Below are 19,136 nucleotides of genomic sequence, written 5' to 3' on the forward strand. Positions count from 1 at the left end.
GAGGGTAATATGAGTGATGGTTTATAAACAGAGCACTTGTTTTAGCTGCTCACACTGGACGTCCAGGAAAAGTTATTCAAACAAAAATACTATATGGCTTACTGCATATGTGTAAAAAGCCAGCATTGGCCAAAAATTCAGAAAATGCAGATGATTTGCACAAATAAGACCAGTCAATTAAAACTGTGTATTGGTCTTTAAAAATATATGGCCGTATCGGTCTTTAAAAAGTACGTGTGACAGGATGATTTCTTAAATATCCACACGTCTATTAGACGGTATTAGGGTTATCAGGCTAGTTATTGAGTGACCAAAAATAAAGTTAGAAAGTACCTGCACGCCACTCACTCTCCATTGAGAGAGAGAGGGCGTAATTCGTGGTGCAATATTGCCAGGGGGAGAATGGATCGTCTCTCAGAAAAAACAGTTTCAGTCACATTGACTCTCCGTCCGTTCTTATGATTTAGTGTGATTATACAGATCTTCTCAGACCGCTCCAGCGGTGTAAGACGGTGTGAGTCAATTACGTTTCCTTCTGGGATCTCGCACGTGTTGGTAGCGTCTGATGTCACTTAGTTGCGGCGTAGACATCTTAAATCGATCAGCTGTTTGTGTTAGCTGATGCCGGCTTCTGTGATTAGTCCTTTTCTGCTGTGTGAAACTTTGCTGGAAACCTTCGTAGTATAAGTAAATAGTACTCCAAAACGTGGGAGTTTAAATGTTCTTCTGATGTTGGAGTATTAAGAGCAAGAGTCAATCATGAATAAGGATCTAAAAATCCACAAAGTACGTGTGATCACACACACAATATATGCAATAACATAAGAGCTCCTGGTTGGGCTAGTATAAATCTCGATATAAGTCTCTCTCATACACACACAATCAACGCGTTTCACCCCTGGGGGCTTTTTCAAGATGTGTGTCGGGTGTAGTATTAGTATTTTTATAGACCTTACTTGCTTATAATAGGCTGTGTGTTATAAGGCAATTAACCTCTGGTTACTCCTCTTTAGTATTAAAGGTGGATTACAATAAAGGTGGAATGTGAAAAACAGAAATAGAAAATAAAAATAGAAACTACTTCATATATAGCATCGTATTTAATCATTTAACTTCTGATATCTCCTCTTTTTGGAGTCCGCTGAAAGTGGACTATAAGTGTATTTTATAAAAGGGAATGCTATATAGTTAACATATTATTCCTAAAACAGCTAAGTGTACATATTAATAGAATCCTCCAAAACAGATTGCTAATGTGGTAAAAAAAATAATAATAATTTAAAAATAATAAATTTACTATTTAGTATGGCAACAGGGTTTGTATTATAGTATCCTCTCATATATGTAGAAATTTATTAGAAAGCTCAGTCGTCCATGAATAGACTCTATAGTAGTACCAGAGGATAAATATTCCCTCTAGACTAATAATAAATGGAACATAAGACATTTATGGTGGTTTCGTCAGTCTAGACATATTAATTTCCAGTTGGATCCTTATGTAGTTTTTGATATCAGACAAATTTCAAATGAGGTGTCTTATTTCAGGTCTAACATATTTTCTCTTGTATGGATGGGGATCCCTCTATTATTTATATAAATTATCTATTTATATGAACAATCTATTACCAATTTACTTATATTACGAAGGTTTCCAGCGAAGATTCACACAGCCGAAAAGGATTAATCACAGAAGCCGGCATCAGCTGATTCCTTTAAGACATCTACACGGCAAATAAGTGACATCAGAAGCTACCAACACATGCGAGATCCCAGAAGGAAACATAATTGACTCACACCGTCTTACACCCACACCGCTGGAGCGGTCTGAGAAGATCTGTATAATCACTGCAAATCATAAGAACGGACGGAGAGTCAATGTGACAAACAGTTTTTTCTGAGAGACGATCCATTCTCCCCCTGGCAATATTGCACCACGAATTACGCCCTCTCTCTCAACGGAGGGAGTGAGTGGCGTGCAGGTACTTTCTAACTTTAACTTTGGTCACTCAATAACTAGCCTGATAACCCTAATACCGTCTAATAGACGTATGGATATTTAAGAAATCATCCTGTCACACATACTTTTTAAAGACCGATACGGCCATATATTTTTAAAGACCGATACACAGTTTTAATTGACTGGTCTTATTTGTGCAAATCATCTGCATTTTCTGAATTTTTGGCCAATGCTGTCTTTTTACACATATGCAGTAAGCCATATAGTATTTTTGTTTGAATAATTTTTCCTGGACGTCCAGTGCGAGCAGCTAAAACAAGCGCTCTGTTTATAAACCATCACTCATATTACCTCCTCAATTTTATAACTGCTTCTTAAATAAGTGCTGCTTCTATATTAGGTGCTATATTTATTTATTGTTTATTTATGAAATGTTTTAATTATTAGGCATTATATGTATGCATTATACGACTGTGATATTTTTATATAGTTGCTATTAAAGAATTTGTACATATGTAATCTGCTTTTCTCAAGCTAGTCTTAAATACATATTCTAGACTATTGATTATATATCATATCCAACACTTAATCAAGTTAACTCCAATATCGTATATTAATACTATTATCATACCTAACACTGATTTCATTGGACACCAATTTCATATACTAATAATCAGTATTCCATAAGTTGATATCCCTGTGTGAGATCTCTACATGCAGATATCTAGAGCGCTTCTAATAAAACCTATTGATACTATAACTAGACGCAACTGCCAGAAATCCCCATAGCTTGGTTATTATTAATTCTTTACCCCTAGCCTAGAGCGCCAGTACTAAGTATTACCTTTTTGTATATTAGACTAGACTGTAAGTTAGACAGGCTAACCCCAATTACAATCGACTTTTGACACACAAGGATAACAAGGGCACTATATAGGCAAGCTCCTCATTGGTTTGTATTGTATGAGATACTATATTTTATTTTAGTATCAATATATTATATTTCTTATGAGGAGTGGTGCTAGCATCTGATACTGAACTTGCAGAACAATTGGGATAGAATCCCTAGAAAGAAATGCTATGTAGCACTCTCTGCCCAGACTGGGGTAGAGCCACTGGTACAACTTTAAAATTTAACTTTTATTTCTTTACTTTAAAAAGATGGGTGAACACGAACAATTTAAAATCACTCTCTCTCTAATTGCCAATGACAATTTTCTCTGATATTATTTACTGATTCAAGAGACCGGTTAGTTCTTGTATTGGTATTTGTTATGTAACTGAATTAATCGGTACTCCCTTATTTACGTAAAGTAGGGGCATTAAGAACCCTGTGGTAGGTATCTGTTGGTGTTTAAATTTCTCATATAGTTGTTGAGGCGTGTGTTAGTTTTGAATTTTAATCTTGTCGTGAGTTTGGACAGACGTTTTGCTGATAAATTCAGTGACAGTAGGGTTACAATCTGTTATCCCTTTCACCGCTTAAAAATAAAATATAAAGCGATTTATATATATGTGGTATATGTTCCTTCATGCACTGTTGGGTGATTCATTAAACAGTAGCGCCTACATGCATAAACTTTTTTTGTATACAAATGGTGTTTTTTTGTTGTGAGCTCCACCGTTTGCAATGTTTATTTTATTATTACAATTATTTTTGTTGGTGGCTGGTTACTTGATGTTACATGTATTTCACAATATGCATTATGTAATTATAAAAATACTGTTAATACACAATCTCACAACACCCACAACCTGACTCCTTACTAGGGACTCAGAGGCTAGTTATAATTGTATACTTTTTATTGGTGGCTGGTTACTCTGTGCTACTTATATTTCGCAACACGTGTTGTGTGATTGTAAGACTATGTTGTCAATACACACTCTTTTATCATTGTATAATTTTGATTGGTGGCTAGTTACTTTTTGTTACATATAGTCCGCAACACGTATTGTGTAATTGTGGAACATTACTATCAGTACATACTCTTACAACACCCCCATTCTGACTCCTTACTGGGGACTCAGAGGCTAGTTGTAATTCTATTTGCAGCATCCACCTTCAACTCTAAAGTACATTCGATAATACTTCTTTACTACCTCTGTTTGTATTATTGTCGGGATGGCTGCACATTTACACATTACTAAGTATATCAGATAATTTGTAATTTGTGTTCCAGATCACCTAACAATGCTGTACTATGTGCTTATGAATTGCGGTAATAATATTAGCATTCATTCCCTGACTATCGCTATTGCTAGCTGTCCTCTCTGCAGTTTGGTTTTGTAATCTGGTCACTAATACCGGGTATTGTACAGTTACAATTGTGTTAATAGCCGATGCTTTTTTGTAACTGCATTCCCCTTTATTCTTCATTAGACTGCACTGTTAGCTATTGTTCAGATACTATTAGCTTGCGATTCTACTTAAATTGTTTTTTCATTCAGCCATTTTTTACGCTAACATGCACTCACATACTTGCGTCAATTATGATGGACACCAACACCCCTTAGCTATTCGATTTAGCAATTGAGATAGATTAGGTTTAAAAAACATTTAACATTCTAATGGGACCCCATCGTCCCATGCAACCCCCCTGACGCGTTTCGCCAGTTACGGCTTTATCAAAGGCCTACTGTCACTGAATTTATCAGCAAAACGTCTGTCCAAACTCACGACAAGATTAAAATTCAAAACTAACACACGCCTCAACAACTATATGAGAAATTTAAACACCAACAGATACCTACCACAGGGTTCTTAATACCCCTACTTTACGTAAATAAGGGAGTACCGATTAATTCAGTTACATAACAAATACCAATACAAGAACTAACCGGTCTCTTGAATCAGTAAATAATATCAGAGAAAATTGTCATTGGCAATTAGAGATAGAGTGATTTTAAATTGTTCGTGTTCACCCATCTTTTTAAAGTAAAGAAATAAAAGTTAAATTTTAAAGTTGTACCAGTGGCTCTACCCCAGTCTGGGCAGAGAGTGCTACATAGCATTTCTTTCTAGGGATTCTATACCAATTGTTCTACAATCGACTTTTGTCCGATAAAGATAAAGACTTGAACACAGAATCCATCTAGAAGCCCAAAAAGAGGTATCCCTTGTCTGAGGAATCACGAAACTCTTAGGTAAATTATATCATCTAACCATGTCTTGAAGAAACAAAACTAGTTGATTCATGAGAGATTCCAATAAAAGAAAAGATTAAGCTAATACCAAGATACCATCCAAATAAGGAAACATCACTATACCTTACTGTCTTATTTCAGAAAGAAGGGCACCCAGAACATTTGAAAAGATTCATAAAGTTGTCGCTAGACCAAATGGAAAAGCGACAAATTGGTAAAGCTTATGTAAAAAAGAGAATCTCAGAATCCACAAGTGGTCTGAATGAAATAAAATAAGAGGCTAAACATTCTGTAAAATGGAGTGGACATGAAATGACCTTGCAGAACAAAAAGGCATAATAGTCCTTATAATCGCCTACTTGAAAGTTGAGACTAACAAAACAATAAAAGTTTTCAGATACAAGATTGGACTGAATAAACCTTTTTTCTTTGGGACAAAGAATATAATTGAATAGAAACCCAATCCCTTTTCTTGCTAAAGAACTGGTATAATCACATCTGATATATTTTTTACAGAGTGTACTAAGAAAGATTCTTCCCATAGAAGGTCTTATTCTAAAAATCTATTCAAACCCTAAGAATAATATAGAATTTGGACTGAGTTTATCCAAAAACAATCTAATCTGCCCCCCACCAGAAAGACTGGTTTGAGAACCGCACCTTAATGCAGACTAATAACTAGTAATTATATAGCGTTTTTCTCCCAGAAGGATACAAAAAAAAAGAAGCTTTTTCAGTGCTTACACTCGGAGTTAACCAAATTAGCAGCTGATAAAATAGTTATTATTACCCAAATAAATGGTACACAATAAATTGACCTCAAAAGGCCGAAGGGCTGTATTAACCCTGCCGGGATATGAATCTATGACCCTTGGATCTAGAATAAGCGTTTGTAGTCAGGACATTCACCGTACTAAAAGAAGGGCAGAAAAAACTCTAAATCTCCAAATAGTGGAGATAATAGAAATCAAACAAATTATTATCCTAACAAGCTAGAGATAATAAAAAATATTTGAAATCATAATAATAGATATAGTTAGCATAATAAAATGAATACATCAGAAGAAAATAAACAGAGTTATATACTTGAGAATCTAAAACTGCTTATGCTAACTGTTCAACAAAAGGTTGAGAGAACAGTAATGTCAGCCACAGATAAAGCTGAGCAAAAAATAAACAGTACATGAATATGCTCTACTAAGGTTATATTCAAACTCTAAAGAATCCTAAAAATAAGTACCAATTTCAATAGAAATAGTAGTACAGTCCCAAAAGGGACTCAGGACCATTCTTTTGAACATAATACAGATAGTATCTTGTATAGAAAAAAAACCTCAGGAGCAAAATTAAAATCTTAAAATCCAGATTTTATAATAACATAGTTAATAGGAGGACTAGGCTCCTTAAAGCTAAAAATAACACATTTTCTTTAACAAAGAACAAAGAGTGTTCAAATGAGAAATAAGGAGAATTTTTAACAAAACTGTCTCTGATACAGGATCCTTTGAACCAAAGAAAACCTTCATTAGTAGAATAAACATAAGTATGCTGTCGGTCACAACAAAATTAATTAAATCTTAATTTTGAAAAGACCTCGTAAGTTTATTTAAAGGCATAATAGCAGTCATAACCTTTTATGATAAAAGCAGTAACGTGATGTTTGCAGATGAAATCAAGTGCATGAACTGAGTAAGTAAAAAAGTAAATGTCATTGTACATGTAGAAACATTATTAGCATAAAATATAATAAATAAATGCCACATAATTGAGCTGAAGAAATAACAACAGCTTAATAATGAAAAGAATGCACTTAGCTTTGTAGAATAGTGTTAAAGGGCATCATAGTTTCTACAGTAACATCAGAGTCAGGATCAGAATGAGACATCTCGCAAAATGTAACAGAAAAAGAAAAATAAGATTAGGCAAAACATTCAATTTCCACAATGTAACAGTTTCAGTAGATTAAAAAAAAAATCCTATCTTTCTTTTTCTAACAAAAAATAAAATAAAAAAGCAGGCATAATAGCTTTCAAATTCATGAAAACAGCCAGCAATAGAGGTAGAGGGGTAAAATAACTAAATTTGGCGCCAAGAATGACACATTACGCAAAAGAAAGTTAAACATTTTTGCCACAAAACCAACACCAGAAAATGACACAACTCGCGTCATAACAAATGCGATTTCGCGCCAAAACTAGCGTCAACAAAGACGCAGGAAATGCCAAAATTTGCACCATCAAAGGCGCAACTTCGTGCCAAAAACTATTTGCGCCAAGAATGACGCAATAAAAAACAGCATTTACAAATCCTTGCGAGTCTAGATTTGACCGCGAAAAAAAATAATTGAAAAACAAGTCAAATTTAGAAAAAGACTGAACCCAGGTAAGAAAAAAGTTTAAATAAACTTCCCAACATGATTCCTATACTGAAACTGTTAAGACTGCAAAGGGAAATATACATAGACCTGACTCATGGCAAAACATAAATTATGCTTACCTGATAATTTCCTTTTCTTCAGTTGGAAAGAGTCCACAGCTGCATTCATTACTTTTGGGAAAAAAGAACCTGGCCACCAGGAGGAGGCAGACACACCCCAGCCAAAGGCTTAAATACTCCTCCCACTTCCCTCATCCCTCAGTCATTCTGACAAGAAACACAGAACACTAGAAGAAATATCAGGGTAAAAAAACAGATGCCAGAAGAATAAAAAGACGCCCCACGTAGAAAAAGAGTGGGGAGCTGTGGACTCTTTCCAATGGAAGAAAAGGAAATGATCAGTTAAGCATAATTTACATATTTCTTCCTAATTGGAAAAAGTCCACAGCTGCATTCATTACTTTTGGGAAAACAATACCCAAGCTAAAAAGAGGACACTGAATGCCAAAACGGGAGGGTACAATAGGCGGCCCATTCTGAGGGCACCAAGCCAGAAACCACTACCCAACAAAAACCCTGTTTCGTCCGAAGCCGAGAAAACTTTGAAAAGGAAAAGCCCCAAGGACACTGACCCGCAGATAGTCCAGAAGCCTAGCTAGAGGCCGCAAAATCGGACTCAACTGAGTCAACAGGCGGTCTCTCACCACTCACCCCTCACTAATGAGGGGAACACCAGCCTAAACCCCCCAAGGGATAAGGCAAGGAAGGACCGAAGGGGAACCGAAAGGTCACCATGAAAACCATAAAAGGAAAACCCCTAATAGCGAGCCCAGCTCACAAAGACCCAAATGGGTCCTGATAGACAAGGGGAGGCTATGCCCAGACCAAGCAGAAACCAGAGGCTTAGGACCGAACAGAGAAAACGTTCTCTCAACATCGTGCAAAAGCACCGAAAGACAACTGAAGACGGAGTCTTCACCTCATCAGAACTAAGAATACTATTGTATTCAGACAAAAAAAAAGAACGTGTAACAGACCCAGACAAAAAAAACCCTGAGTCAAGAACACGCAGCCATCATAAGGATGACCCAGAAGAATACTTGCGGAGAAGTAAAAAATGGCCAGCAAGAGAACAGATTGCAAAAGGAGAACTCCCAGACAGAGGTCAAACTCTAGGCAATCGAGCCACTAGACCTACACACAGGGCTCCAAAAGGGGAAGCACATAACCTCAACGAGACCCACTGCACCCCCAAGAGAGAGAAGTTACACCCAGAACCTGAAGGTGAATGGTAACCCGGGACCCTCAGCTTGTAAACCCAGGGGGCTAGCTACAATGCCAACCTAGATCCTGAAGAAGACAGCGCATCTCAGAACCCACTCTCAACCGGGCCAGTCCAAGCATCGGAAGATCTTGAAAACAGGTAAACAAAAGAACCCCAACACCAGCTCAAAAATGAACGGAAGAATGTCCAAAGCCATCCCAACAGAGCACAGGTGCCCACCCGACTCCTTAGAAACAGACGACAAGGCCGTAGACCTAAAGGAATCTAACAAAACGCCCACCATAGTCTCGACACGGAGCCAGCAAGACTCCAGATGGGACCCAGAGAAACAACCCAGAGAAAAACACCCTCTCTGAAAGGTTAATTCTCAGTTCCAACCTCCTGAATCCAAGAGAATCCCTAAGAAAAGGGACCACACCCCCATAAGGAGAATAAGCCCCCCACCCTAAGAAAAGGGATGGGGCCAAATATCAGAGCACCTGCCCACAAGACACAAAGCCACAGGCTAAAGGAGAGATCAATCTCCAACTCAGATTAACTTGGAAGGAATCCCCCTAAGTAATTAGCTTGCTAACACACATCCAATGTGCAATAGCTGCAGCAGAGACACTGCAAACACATTCGCCTGCAGAGCAGTGATCCATAAGGTTACCACAGCAAGCTGACCAACCAACCATAAAGGCGTAAGTCAAGCCCAATGAGCATCAGCACTCAGTCAACCTAGCCAACCGTTACCAGGTCAATTAGTCCAAGTAAAAGGACATAGCCTAAGTTCCCAGGAACCCTGAACCAGCCCTAGAGCCAAAAAGTCCGGCAACAACTCACAAAGGAAAACACTGAGCGAAGCCTCAGTAACAGGAAGCACCAGGGAGAAAACAGATCCGAGCCCCCAATTGTTTAAACAAACAATATCTGAGAACTTAAAGGGACACTGAACCCAATTTTTTTCTTTTGTGATTCAGATAGAGCATGCAATTTTAAGCAACTTTCTAATTTACTCCTATTATCAATTTTTCTTCATTCTCTTGCTATCTTTATTTGAAAAAGAAGGCATCTAAGCTATTTGGTTCAGAACCCTGAAATGCACTTGTTTATTGTGGATGAATTTATCCACCAATCAGCAAGAACAACCCAGGTTGTTCACCAAAAATGGGCCGGCATCTAAACTTACATTCTTGCATTTCAAATAAAGATACCAAGAGAATGAAGAAAATGTGATAATATGAATAAATTAGAAAGTTGCTTAAAATTGCATGCTCTATCTAAATCACAAAATAAAAAAATTGGGTTCAGTATCCCTTTAACACCCCTGACATAAAAAAAACAGACCACAGGGAGAAATCAACGCAATATCCAGATCAACCCGGATAATGAGATAACTCGGAAGTCCTGACCCAAGGAAGAGACCACCCCTTGCCAAAGTCCAATACTCCAAAGGAGCCAAGTCATTAAAAAGTCGTATCACCTCCATACAAACAGAGGATCATAGAGAGAAAAGGACACACAGCATCCCCAGCTCCAAGCAGAGCCCAAGGAGACCACACCTAGTGCCCCTAACAGGGAACGACCATATCCCGGAGTGGAACCCAGGTCCCTGAAAGGAGACCTAACTCACATGGAGACAACAGAGGAAGACCAAAAGGTCTCATAAAAAAAGCTAGACCGTACACAGTCAATGTGCAATAGCTGCAGCTGGTCACATTCTGCAACCCATCCGCTGCAAGGCAGCTGAACTACCCAATAAACTACTAGCTGCTAAGGACTAAGTCCAGAAGGACAATTCCCAGGGCCTCAAAAGAAAAAAGGCCAAAACGCCCAACTCGGCGGTAAGAGGGCGCAAGCACACCAATCCTCCACAACATGGGAAGGAGCTCTAGGGTCTGACAACCCCAGACACAAAAGAGAGATGCAGTGGAACTCCACTGAGCCAGTCATCCAAATTGAAGGCCATCAGGACAGACAATCCTTCCTGCCTCACGGACCCACCGGTCCTCTAGAATGCTTAGTTGATCACATAGGATAACATGAGCACTCGGCGCCTCTACCGGACCAGCCAAGCAGATTGACGCCACGTGTCCAAACAGCTACCAGACAGAACTGACCCCAAACAGGACAAGTCTGAAATCCGGGTCCTAATCGTCAAGTCGCATAAATCCTCCTCAGAGGGGAAGAAGGAAAACAGACAGGACATCCTATCGGATGAAAAAAAAAAATACAAGGCAACCCATAGGTTAACGCCCAAGAAGAAACAGGCCTACTGCAGGACCAGCCAAACAGAGTCCTGATCTTCCAAAAAAACTGGGAAAGATCTCAATACATGGAAATCATGTAGATTACATCATCCCCACATGTCTAATGAGGTGCGCCATTAAAAGAGCAGACTGAGTATTTCCATATCCGATAATGATAGGGTTGTTCAATAACAGAAAAAACATGTCTGAGTAACACGCGAAGGCGCGCAATTTTGTAACAAAAGGCACATCACCCAGGGACAGTCCCACCCATAGGGAACTGTACAGTCCAAGGCGGAATACCCGGGACAGCAGGAGCAGGGAAGGCACCACCCTGTCCTCAAACTCTATTCAATTTAGGAAATAAAGGTTCCTCGGGCAATATGACCTCTGGAACTCCTGAATTCGCCAAAAACTTCCTTTAGAAGAAACACAAATTCCTAAAACTAAAGTCTGGTTCCTCCGCAGCTGGAGGTTGAGAGGCAGCAACCTCTGACCCAGAAAGTTCATAATCCGAAGTCTCAGAAAGAACCGCATCCTCGGATAACCCTATCAGTTAAATCCAAAAATTATTTGATGTACTCTGGGAAGGAGTGCAGTATGTAACCCTTCGCATGCGCTTAGCAGGGCAAGGAAAAGCATTAAGGCCGCAGACACCGCCGTCTGAACTGCGCAGTAACGTCCGGAGAAAAAAAAAGGCCTCCTCCAGATGGAGGATCCGCAATGCCACGGGAAAACTGCATGTGTATAGAGATAACAATGTAGGGTACGCACCTCACCGGATGACAACTCCTCAGAGGTGGACGGCTCCATGGTATCAAACATGTTTGATATTATCACATTATCAAGGCATATGGAACATAATTAAGAGGGGGAAAAAGGGTCTCCTTACCATATAAACAGGAATTACTCCTTAGGAATAGAGGGAGCGCCCTCTAAAGTAACAGAATCCTCCACCGCTAGTGCAATAACCGGAGAACTAGAGAAATAAAACATCTTATTTTATTCAAAAAACGGCACCCTTATACCCCAATGGCTGGGGCACTCACCACCTCCTATGACCCAGATAGTACAGAGATTTATGACTCCCCTCTGACATTCCGGTCAGGAAAGAGGGAATGAATTACATAATGCAGGACTGACCCTGCTATGAGAGAAAGCGCGCCAAGCTTGTAAGCTGCATGGCTCTCAAAGTGAAAGTGAAACCTGTATATTCCATAACAGCCTATGAGCCTAACATTTCACACATAAAGCAGCATCAATAATCCCCCTAAGGAGATATTAACCCTTGATTCTGTAAAGATAAAAGGCGACACACTGTGACCCTGTCTTCTGTGTTAACATTATGTAATAAAAAATGAAACAATCTTACCAGAATCTACGCCGTGGAACAGGAACACGGCCCTTCAAGTGTGACAGGTCGTAGCATCGCTCCTGACATGGACTTGAGAGAAGAAGCAGTCTGTGAAACTTGTCAACGCCGATTGCTGTAGGAGCTGTTAATATGAGTCGGCATGGTGTCGCAAAGGAAAGCTCCCTCTGCATCTCCGGACTCTAACGTTCACCCAGGCCCTCAAGTTGAGAAGCTTACAGGGCTACTTAAAACTCCTGTCCAAATTGTGAAGAGTAGTACCCTCCATAAGAGACAAAACAAATTCTGACACTTCTCTGCCAACCTCCTGGGACGAAAGGCAAAGAATGACTGGGGGATGAGGGAAGTGGGAGGAGTATTTAAGACTTTGGCTGGGGAGTCTTTGCCTCCTCCTGGTGGCCAGGTTCTTATTTCCCAAAAGTAATGAATGCAGCTGTGGACTCTATCCAATTAGGAAGGAAATATAAGTAAAATACATATATTTAAAATTTTATATTAATACATAAAGCGCCAAATCATAGCTGAGAGTGTCTTAAACAATGATACATACTTAACGAAAGACACTCACCCACATATAGCAGATAGCTAAACCAGTACTGAAAACTATCAGCAGAGATAATGGTATAAAAGAGTATATTGTCGATCTGAAAAGGGAGGTAGGAGATGAATCCCTACGACCAATAACAGAGAACCCTTGAAAAGATTTCCTGTGAGAGAAACCACAAAATCAATAGGTGATACTCTCTTCACATCCCTCTGACAAACACTGTACTCTGAGAGGAATTGGGGTTCAGAATGCTTAGAAGCGCAAATCATAGAAGAAATCTTAAAAATCAAGTACAAACTTACTTCACCACCTCCATTTGAGGCAAAGTCTGTAAAAACTGAGTTGTGGTGTGGTGGGAGGTGTATTTATAGGCATTTGAGGTTTGGGAAACTTTGCCCCCTCCTGGTAGGAATGTATATCCCATACGTCACTAGCTCATGGACTCTTGCCAATTACATGAAAGAAACCCTAACTCTAACCCCCAAATAGGTACTCACCGCGCCTAAAGTCTGGCGGAGAAGGTCCTGTTCCAGGCGCTGAAGTCTTCTTCCAAGCGGGGACCACTTCCTTCTTCAGCCAGGACCAAGCCGGCGCAGAGAGGAGATGAGCGTGGAGCAGGACCCGGCGACCGCGGAGCCATGGAGCGTGGAGGATCCTCTTCGTATGATCGCCGCCGTACACTGAATAGTGAATTCAAGGTATGCGTTTAAATATAGCGTCCCTTGCATTCCTATTGGAATTCAAATCAACCAATAGGATGTGAGCTACTGAAATCCTATTGGCTGGTTTTAATTTGAAAAATCAAATCAGCCAATAGGAATGCAAGATACACCATATTTAAACGCGTACCTTGAATTCACTAGTCAGTGTACGGCGGTGATCGTATGAAGAGGATCCTACACGCTCAATGGCTCCATGGTCGCGGGTCCTGCTCCGCGCTCATCTCCACTCTGGCTTGGTCTTGGATGAAGAAGGAAGTGGTCCCCACTTGGAAGATGTCAGCCGCTTGAAAGAAGATATCGGCCACTTGGAAGAAGACTTCACCGCCTGGAACAGGACCTTCTCCGCCGGACTTCAGGAAAGGTGAGTACCTATTTAGGTGTTAGATTTAGGATTTATTTTTATTTTTTGGGGGTTTGTTTTTTTTAGTTTAGGGATTTATTGGGCACTCTTAAAAGAGCTGAATGCCCTTTTAAGGGCAGTAAAAGACCTGAATGCCCCTTTAAGAACAATGCCTATACAAATGCCCCTTATGGGGTAATGGGTAGTTTAGGATTTTTTTGTGTTAGTTTTTTTTTAAATTTTGGGTGGGTTTGTTGGGTGGTGGGTTTTACTGTAAGAGGGGGGACTTATTTTTTTTTTAAAGTAAAAGAGCTGTTTAACTTGGGGCAATGCCCTACAAAATGCCCCTTTAAGGGCTATTGGTAGTTTACCATTAGATTAGGTTTTTTTTTTTTTTATTTGGGGGGGGGGGGGGCTTTTTATTTTCATAGGGATTAGGGTTAATTTTTTTATTTTGGATAATTTTTGTTTACTATTTTCTGTAATGTTAGACTTTTTTATTTTTGGTAATTTTAGATTAATTTATTTTTATTTATTTTTCTTAGTACTGTTAGGATTTTTTATTTTAAATTGTAATTTAGCATTTTATTATTTTATGTAATTTGGGGTTACTTAAGTGGGTGTTAGGTTAGAGGGCTTAGCTAATAAATTAGTTATATGCGTTGTGGGGGGTTGGTGGATTAGGGGTTAATAGGTTAATTAGGGTACTTGCATTGTGGGGGTTTGGCGGCTTAGGGGTTAATAGATTGTCGTGTTTACGCGTCGTGTTTATTTTTGGGAGGCGGGTTAGACTTTTACGGGAGATTTGATATTTTTTATTATTTTCTTAGGCGTCTGCAGTTTCTAAAGTGCTGTAAGTCACTTGCGACTCCAGAAATGTGCATTTACGCACATTTCTGGACATCGCTAGTTTATCCGACTTATGGCACTTTATGAACTGCCAGCGCTGTATATGCGATACCCCGATGTGCGAGGTTACATTACGGGCGGCGTGGGTTTCAGCAGTTGTGCTGAAGCTTGCGCCGCATATGTAGTCTCGCCCATTGATACAACTGGAAAGGTAGCATCATATGCAGAATGGAACTATAGACATTCATGAACTCATGCTAGATAAATGGACCCAATTTAGGACTAGAATCACATAAATAGCTATTACTCCAGACTACTTAACAACTCTAGCCAAATCACAACACTCAGACTAACTAAAACTCAATCCCCTATGGGAAAGGAGTGCAGAACTTACAACACACGCTTACAATTTTTTTTACTTGTTTATGTATAACATTTGTTTGCTGTTGAGAGGTTGTCTATTACCTTTTTTTTTAGTTGAGCGACCTCTTTGTAAGAGGTCCACATGGACTTGATAAAGCAGAACCTTCATGCAGAATATGTACATGGACTTCATTATTCCTAATTATACCCTTGGGTACCTTTTAATGAGTGTTAACCGTACAAACAAAACTTACTATGTCTAACAACTGCATTGTCTATGTTAATGTTTTGTCTTATATTTTTCTTGACATTCAATAAAGCTTTTGAAAAAAAAAAAGACCAAACTAGGTTCATGTGACATCGCTCCTTGGTCACAAACATTCGTAAAACCTTAGTGGTTATCGCTCACTACTGGCAGGCAAGAAAAGAAAACAATCCCAACCCTCTGCCGGAAGCATGCCTCCTTGCCATTGACGCAGAGAAAGCGCTCAATAGGGGGGGAGTGGAATCATCTACTAAACTCCCTGGGTACATTTGGCATTACTGGGGATTTCCATAATCTCACCCAAGCCCTCTACCTAAAGCCATGCACCTCGATCTTAGTTTATGGGGAAGTGTCCCAACCTTTCTTCCTAGATAGAGGCACTAGACAGGTTGCCCTTTGTCACCTCTCCTGTTCAACCTAGCCATAAAGCCCCTAGCCATTTACATCCAATATACATTGGAAGGAATAAATATAGGATCCCACTCAATGCATTTATCCCTGTATGCCGATGACCTGTTTCAGTATATAACACACCCAAGTAACACTATACCCAAACTTATTTCCATATTTCAGCAATTCGGAGATATCTCGGGGTACAAAGTAAACCTGGATAAATCAGATTTGACCTGCTTAAAACCACTGATGGTTCCTTTAAATACTTAGGTATCCAACTACACATTAATCCCAACCTAATTTATAAACTGAATATCCCTCCTGTAATCATGCAGATACGCTCCCTCCTAGATGGGTGGGCTAGATTACCGATGACCCTCTCAGGACGAGTTAATCTAATAAAAATGCCCAAATTGTTAAATCCACTACAACTCTTGCCCCTACTACTAACACGGACCGACTTGAATAACATTACCAGCGACTTTAGTAAATTTGTGTGTAATTCCAAGAAGCAAAGAATCAGCCGACTTAAATTGGCTTTGCCAATAGACAAAGGGGGTTTGAAACGCCCAAAAGTGGAATGGTACAACTGGGCCACCCTGTCAAAGCTGATCTTTAAGTGGCTGGCGCGGACATCCTTCTATAATGACAAACAACTGGAGAAGTCCGTAGAACACCCGCTCCATCTGGCCTTCTTACCCCACGCACCCCTCCACTCACTTCAACCTCAAATTAAATATAATATACTGTTCAAAGACCCGTTACGAGCGTGGGCGAAACTTTGTAGATGGTGGTGACTTTCTGGCACACATTCAGATGTAATTGACAGAAACTGTGTGCTGTAGTCAGGAAAAATCATTAAAGACTCACTCCCCATCAGGATCCAAGTTACCCAACCCCCCTCCCGCTTTCCTCACCGCACGACATGACTGCCTTGTAATATCTTTATTTCTGTGTATATTGTTGCAATGCGATTTGTGCGAGACACTGAAAAATTGTATTGTTTTCCTGCTTGACTTTTCAAAAAAATAAATACATTTTAAAAAAAGAAAGAAAGGGTAAAATCATTTTAAAATGATGAATAATACATATTGGGTCGATTTATCAAAGGCTTCGCATCCCTACGACTACAGGTTCTCTCACAAGAGAACCTGCAGTCTGTAATTATGAAGCAGCGGTCATCAGACCGCTGCTTCCCTAACCTCTTCGTCACCTCTTAGGTGGCGCATTTCAATCTCCCCATTCTCGTCCAACCGGTGAGATGGACAGCTCCTGCACGCACGTGATTGGGTGTGCACGGGTAGGGGGCGGGTTGCACAAGAACGCAAAATTGCCTTCTTGTGCAATGTTGAATTTCGGCAGCGGTATACAGTCCGCCAGAGGCGAGCTGCTGCGGACAGGGGCGCATTTTACACCCCTATCCAACGTAGCTTGATAAATCAACCCCATATTGCAATGGTTTATATTATGTATAAACCACTGCTTAGTACTTCTTTATTATAACAATGTAACAGTTTTATATCCCTTTAATGTCATGCTTTTGAAGTGCAAGGATTTAGAGCAGCTAAAATATTTTCAGCTAGAATTGTCTAAGATTACATGCGTGGTTCTCTATGTATTTACAGTCTATTAGTTTTGAAGTGTAATTCTAGTAAATAAACATATTTTAAGCACAGCAGCTCATTACATCAGCCCAGAATCCTTACAATTAAAAATGTTACAAATATTTTAAAATCTGACAAACCTCAGTATAAAACTGGTACTTTGTATAGCAACGCAAGCGTGTAAAATAGCGCCAGATAATCCTACGTAGCCTTTTGTCAGCGCAGTTTCTCTTTTGCAAGCTCAGTGGTGCAAATGTTTTTCACTACTGAAACCGGGAAGGATACTATTTTTAATATTGTAATTTCAAGGTGTTTATTTTCGCTTTAAGGGTTGCAGATCTTGTCCCTATAGACCCCAATATAAAGCTATAAGTATAAACAAATTTACAAGTTTTTGAAAGATATCAAGAAACATTTTTAAATAAACTATGTAATTGAATCTGGGACACTAAATATAAATGTGACACAATAATGATCTTAATACACAAGTAGACCAGAAAGTAATACAATATCACGGTGTATACCAGAATGTTATTTGTAATCATTATTTTAATTATGTTCCAATGTATCAATAAATGTTCCATTTACATTTTGGGGGGGAATACATCAATTACCCTAAAAGACTATTAAGATAATGAGTGCTAAATCTGCATACTTTTACAGAATAATTTTCTAGGCTAGGTCTTGATACTAGGAGAAAAAACCCCATAAAAATAAAAGGTTTATGTGTTTAATTAGAAGCATAGTTTAACATGCTGCTAGTTATATACAAAGAAAACGTTTTTTTATATTCAATGTAATCAATATATAATGGTTTAAATATAAATGATCAGTTAAGGAACATATCCGATTGATGGGATGTGGTTAATGTTAATATGCAGCCTGAATACAACTACATACAACTGGGTATCTACACTAACACAAGCATCAATGTATACAGACATAAGCATATTGTTAGCCCCTTTATTACCTGTGCTAGAGACAGGATCTTTATGCAGCATTTCCTGTCTTAGTGCACTTACTGACGCTTCTCGAACAAGAGCAGAGAGATCAGCACCTCTGTAAAAGAAAATACATCAGTCACTGCGTAAAACACACAAGTCTGGCACAATCTAGTCAATAACACAATTTGAGCCCTTCTGCGTGCATGAGCAATGCTACTGCATACTAACAAAATTAATGAATACAGCCTTCACGGACACACTTTACAGGACTATTGACAGTATGATAGAAAATAAAAAAGTTGGAAGAAGAGCTACAACAAACGTACGTAAAGCAGTCGCAGCGTTCATCATAGGCAATAACTTCAAGACTGACATCTGATCCAAGGGGAGGTCGGGCACCATCCTATAGAAATTGAACAAGAAAGGTCAAAGTTTATTACAAACCAATGTAAAATATGCAAAAGTACTAAATCTGAACCATATTTGCTGTTAAATTAGCAGAACAAAAACAAAATTTATGCTTATCAGATAAATTCCTTTCTTTCCTGGCAGGGAGAGTCCATGACTTAATTCCTTACTGTTGGGAAATACAACACCTGGCCACCAGGAGGAGACAAAGACACCTTAACCAAAGGCTTAAATATCCCTCCTACTTCCCCTATCCTCCCAGTCATTCAGCCGAGGGAACAAGGAAAAGTAGGAGAAACATCAGGGTATAAAGGTGCCAGAAGAAATTATAAAAAG

At 39.2% G+C, this 19,136-nt stretch overlaps 1 protein-coding gene across 2 annotated transcripts in view; it reads right to left on the minus strand.

Annotated features, from left to right (window-relative positions):
• NVL (nuclear VCP like) overlaps positions 1-19,136 on the minus strand; it is a 340,971-nt gene that overhangs the window by 44,373 nt on the left and 277,462 nt on the right. For both annotated transcript variants that reach the window (XM_053712596.1, XM_053712597.1), the window contains 2 exons: positions 18,719-18,795; positions 18,419-18,507 (listed from right to left, as the gene is read on the minus strand). In XM_053712596.1, the coding sequence (XP_053568571.1) occupies positions 18,419-18,507; positions 18,719-18,795 (166 nt within the window). The remainder of the gene's footprint in view (positions 1-18,418; positions 18,508-18,718; positions 18,796-19,136) is intronic.

The sequence above is a fragment of the Bombina bombina genome, chromosome 4 (assembly GCF_027579735.1).
Source record: "Bombina bombina isolate aBomBom1 chromosome 4, aBomBom1.pri, whole genome shotgun sequence".
Taxonomy (NCBI): Eukaryota; Metazoa; Chordata; class Amphibia; order Anura; family Bombinatoridae; genus Bombina; species Bombina bombina.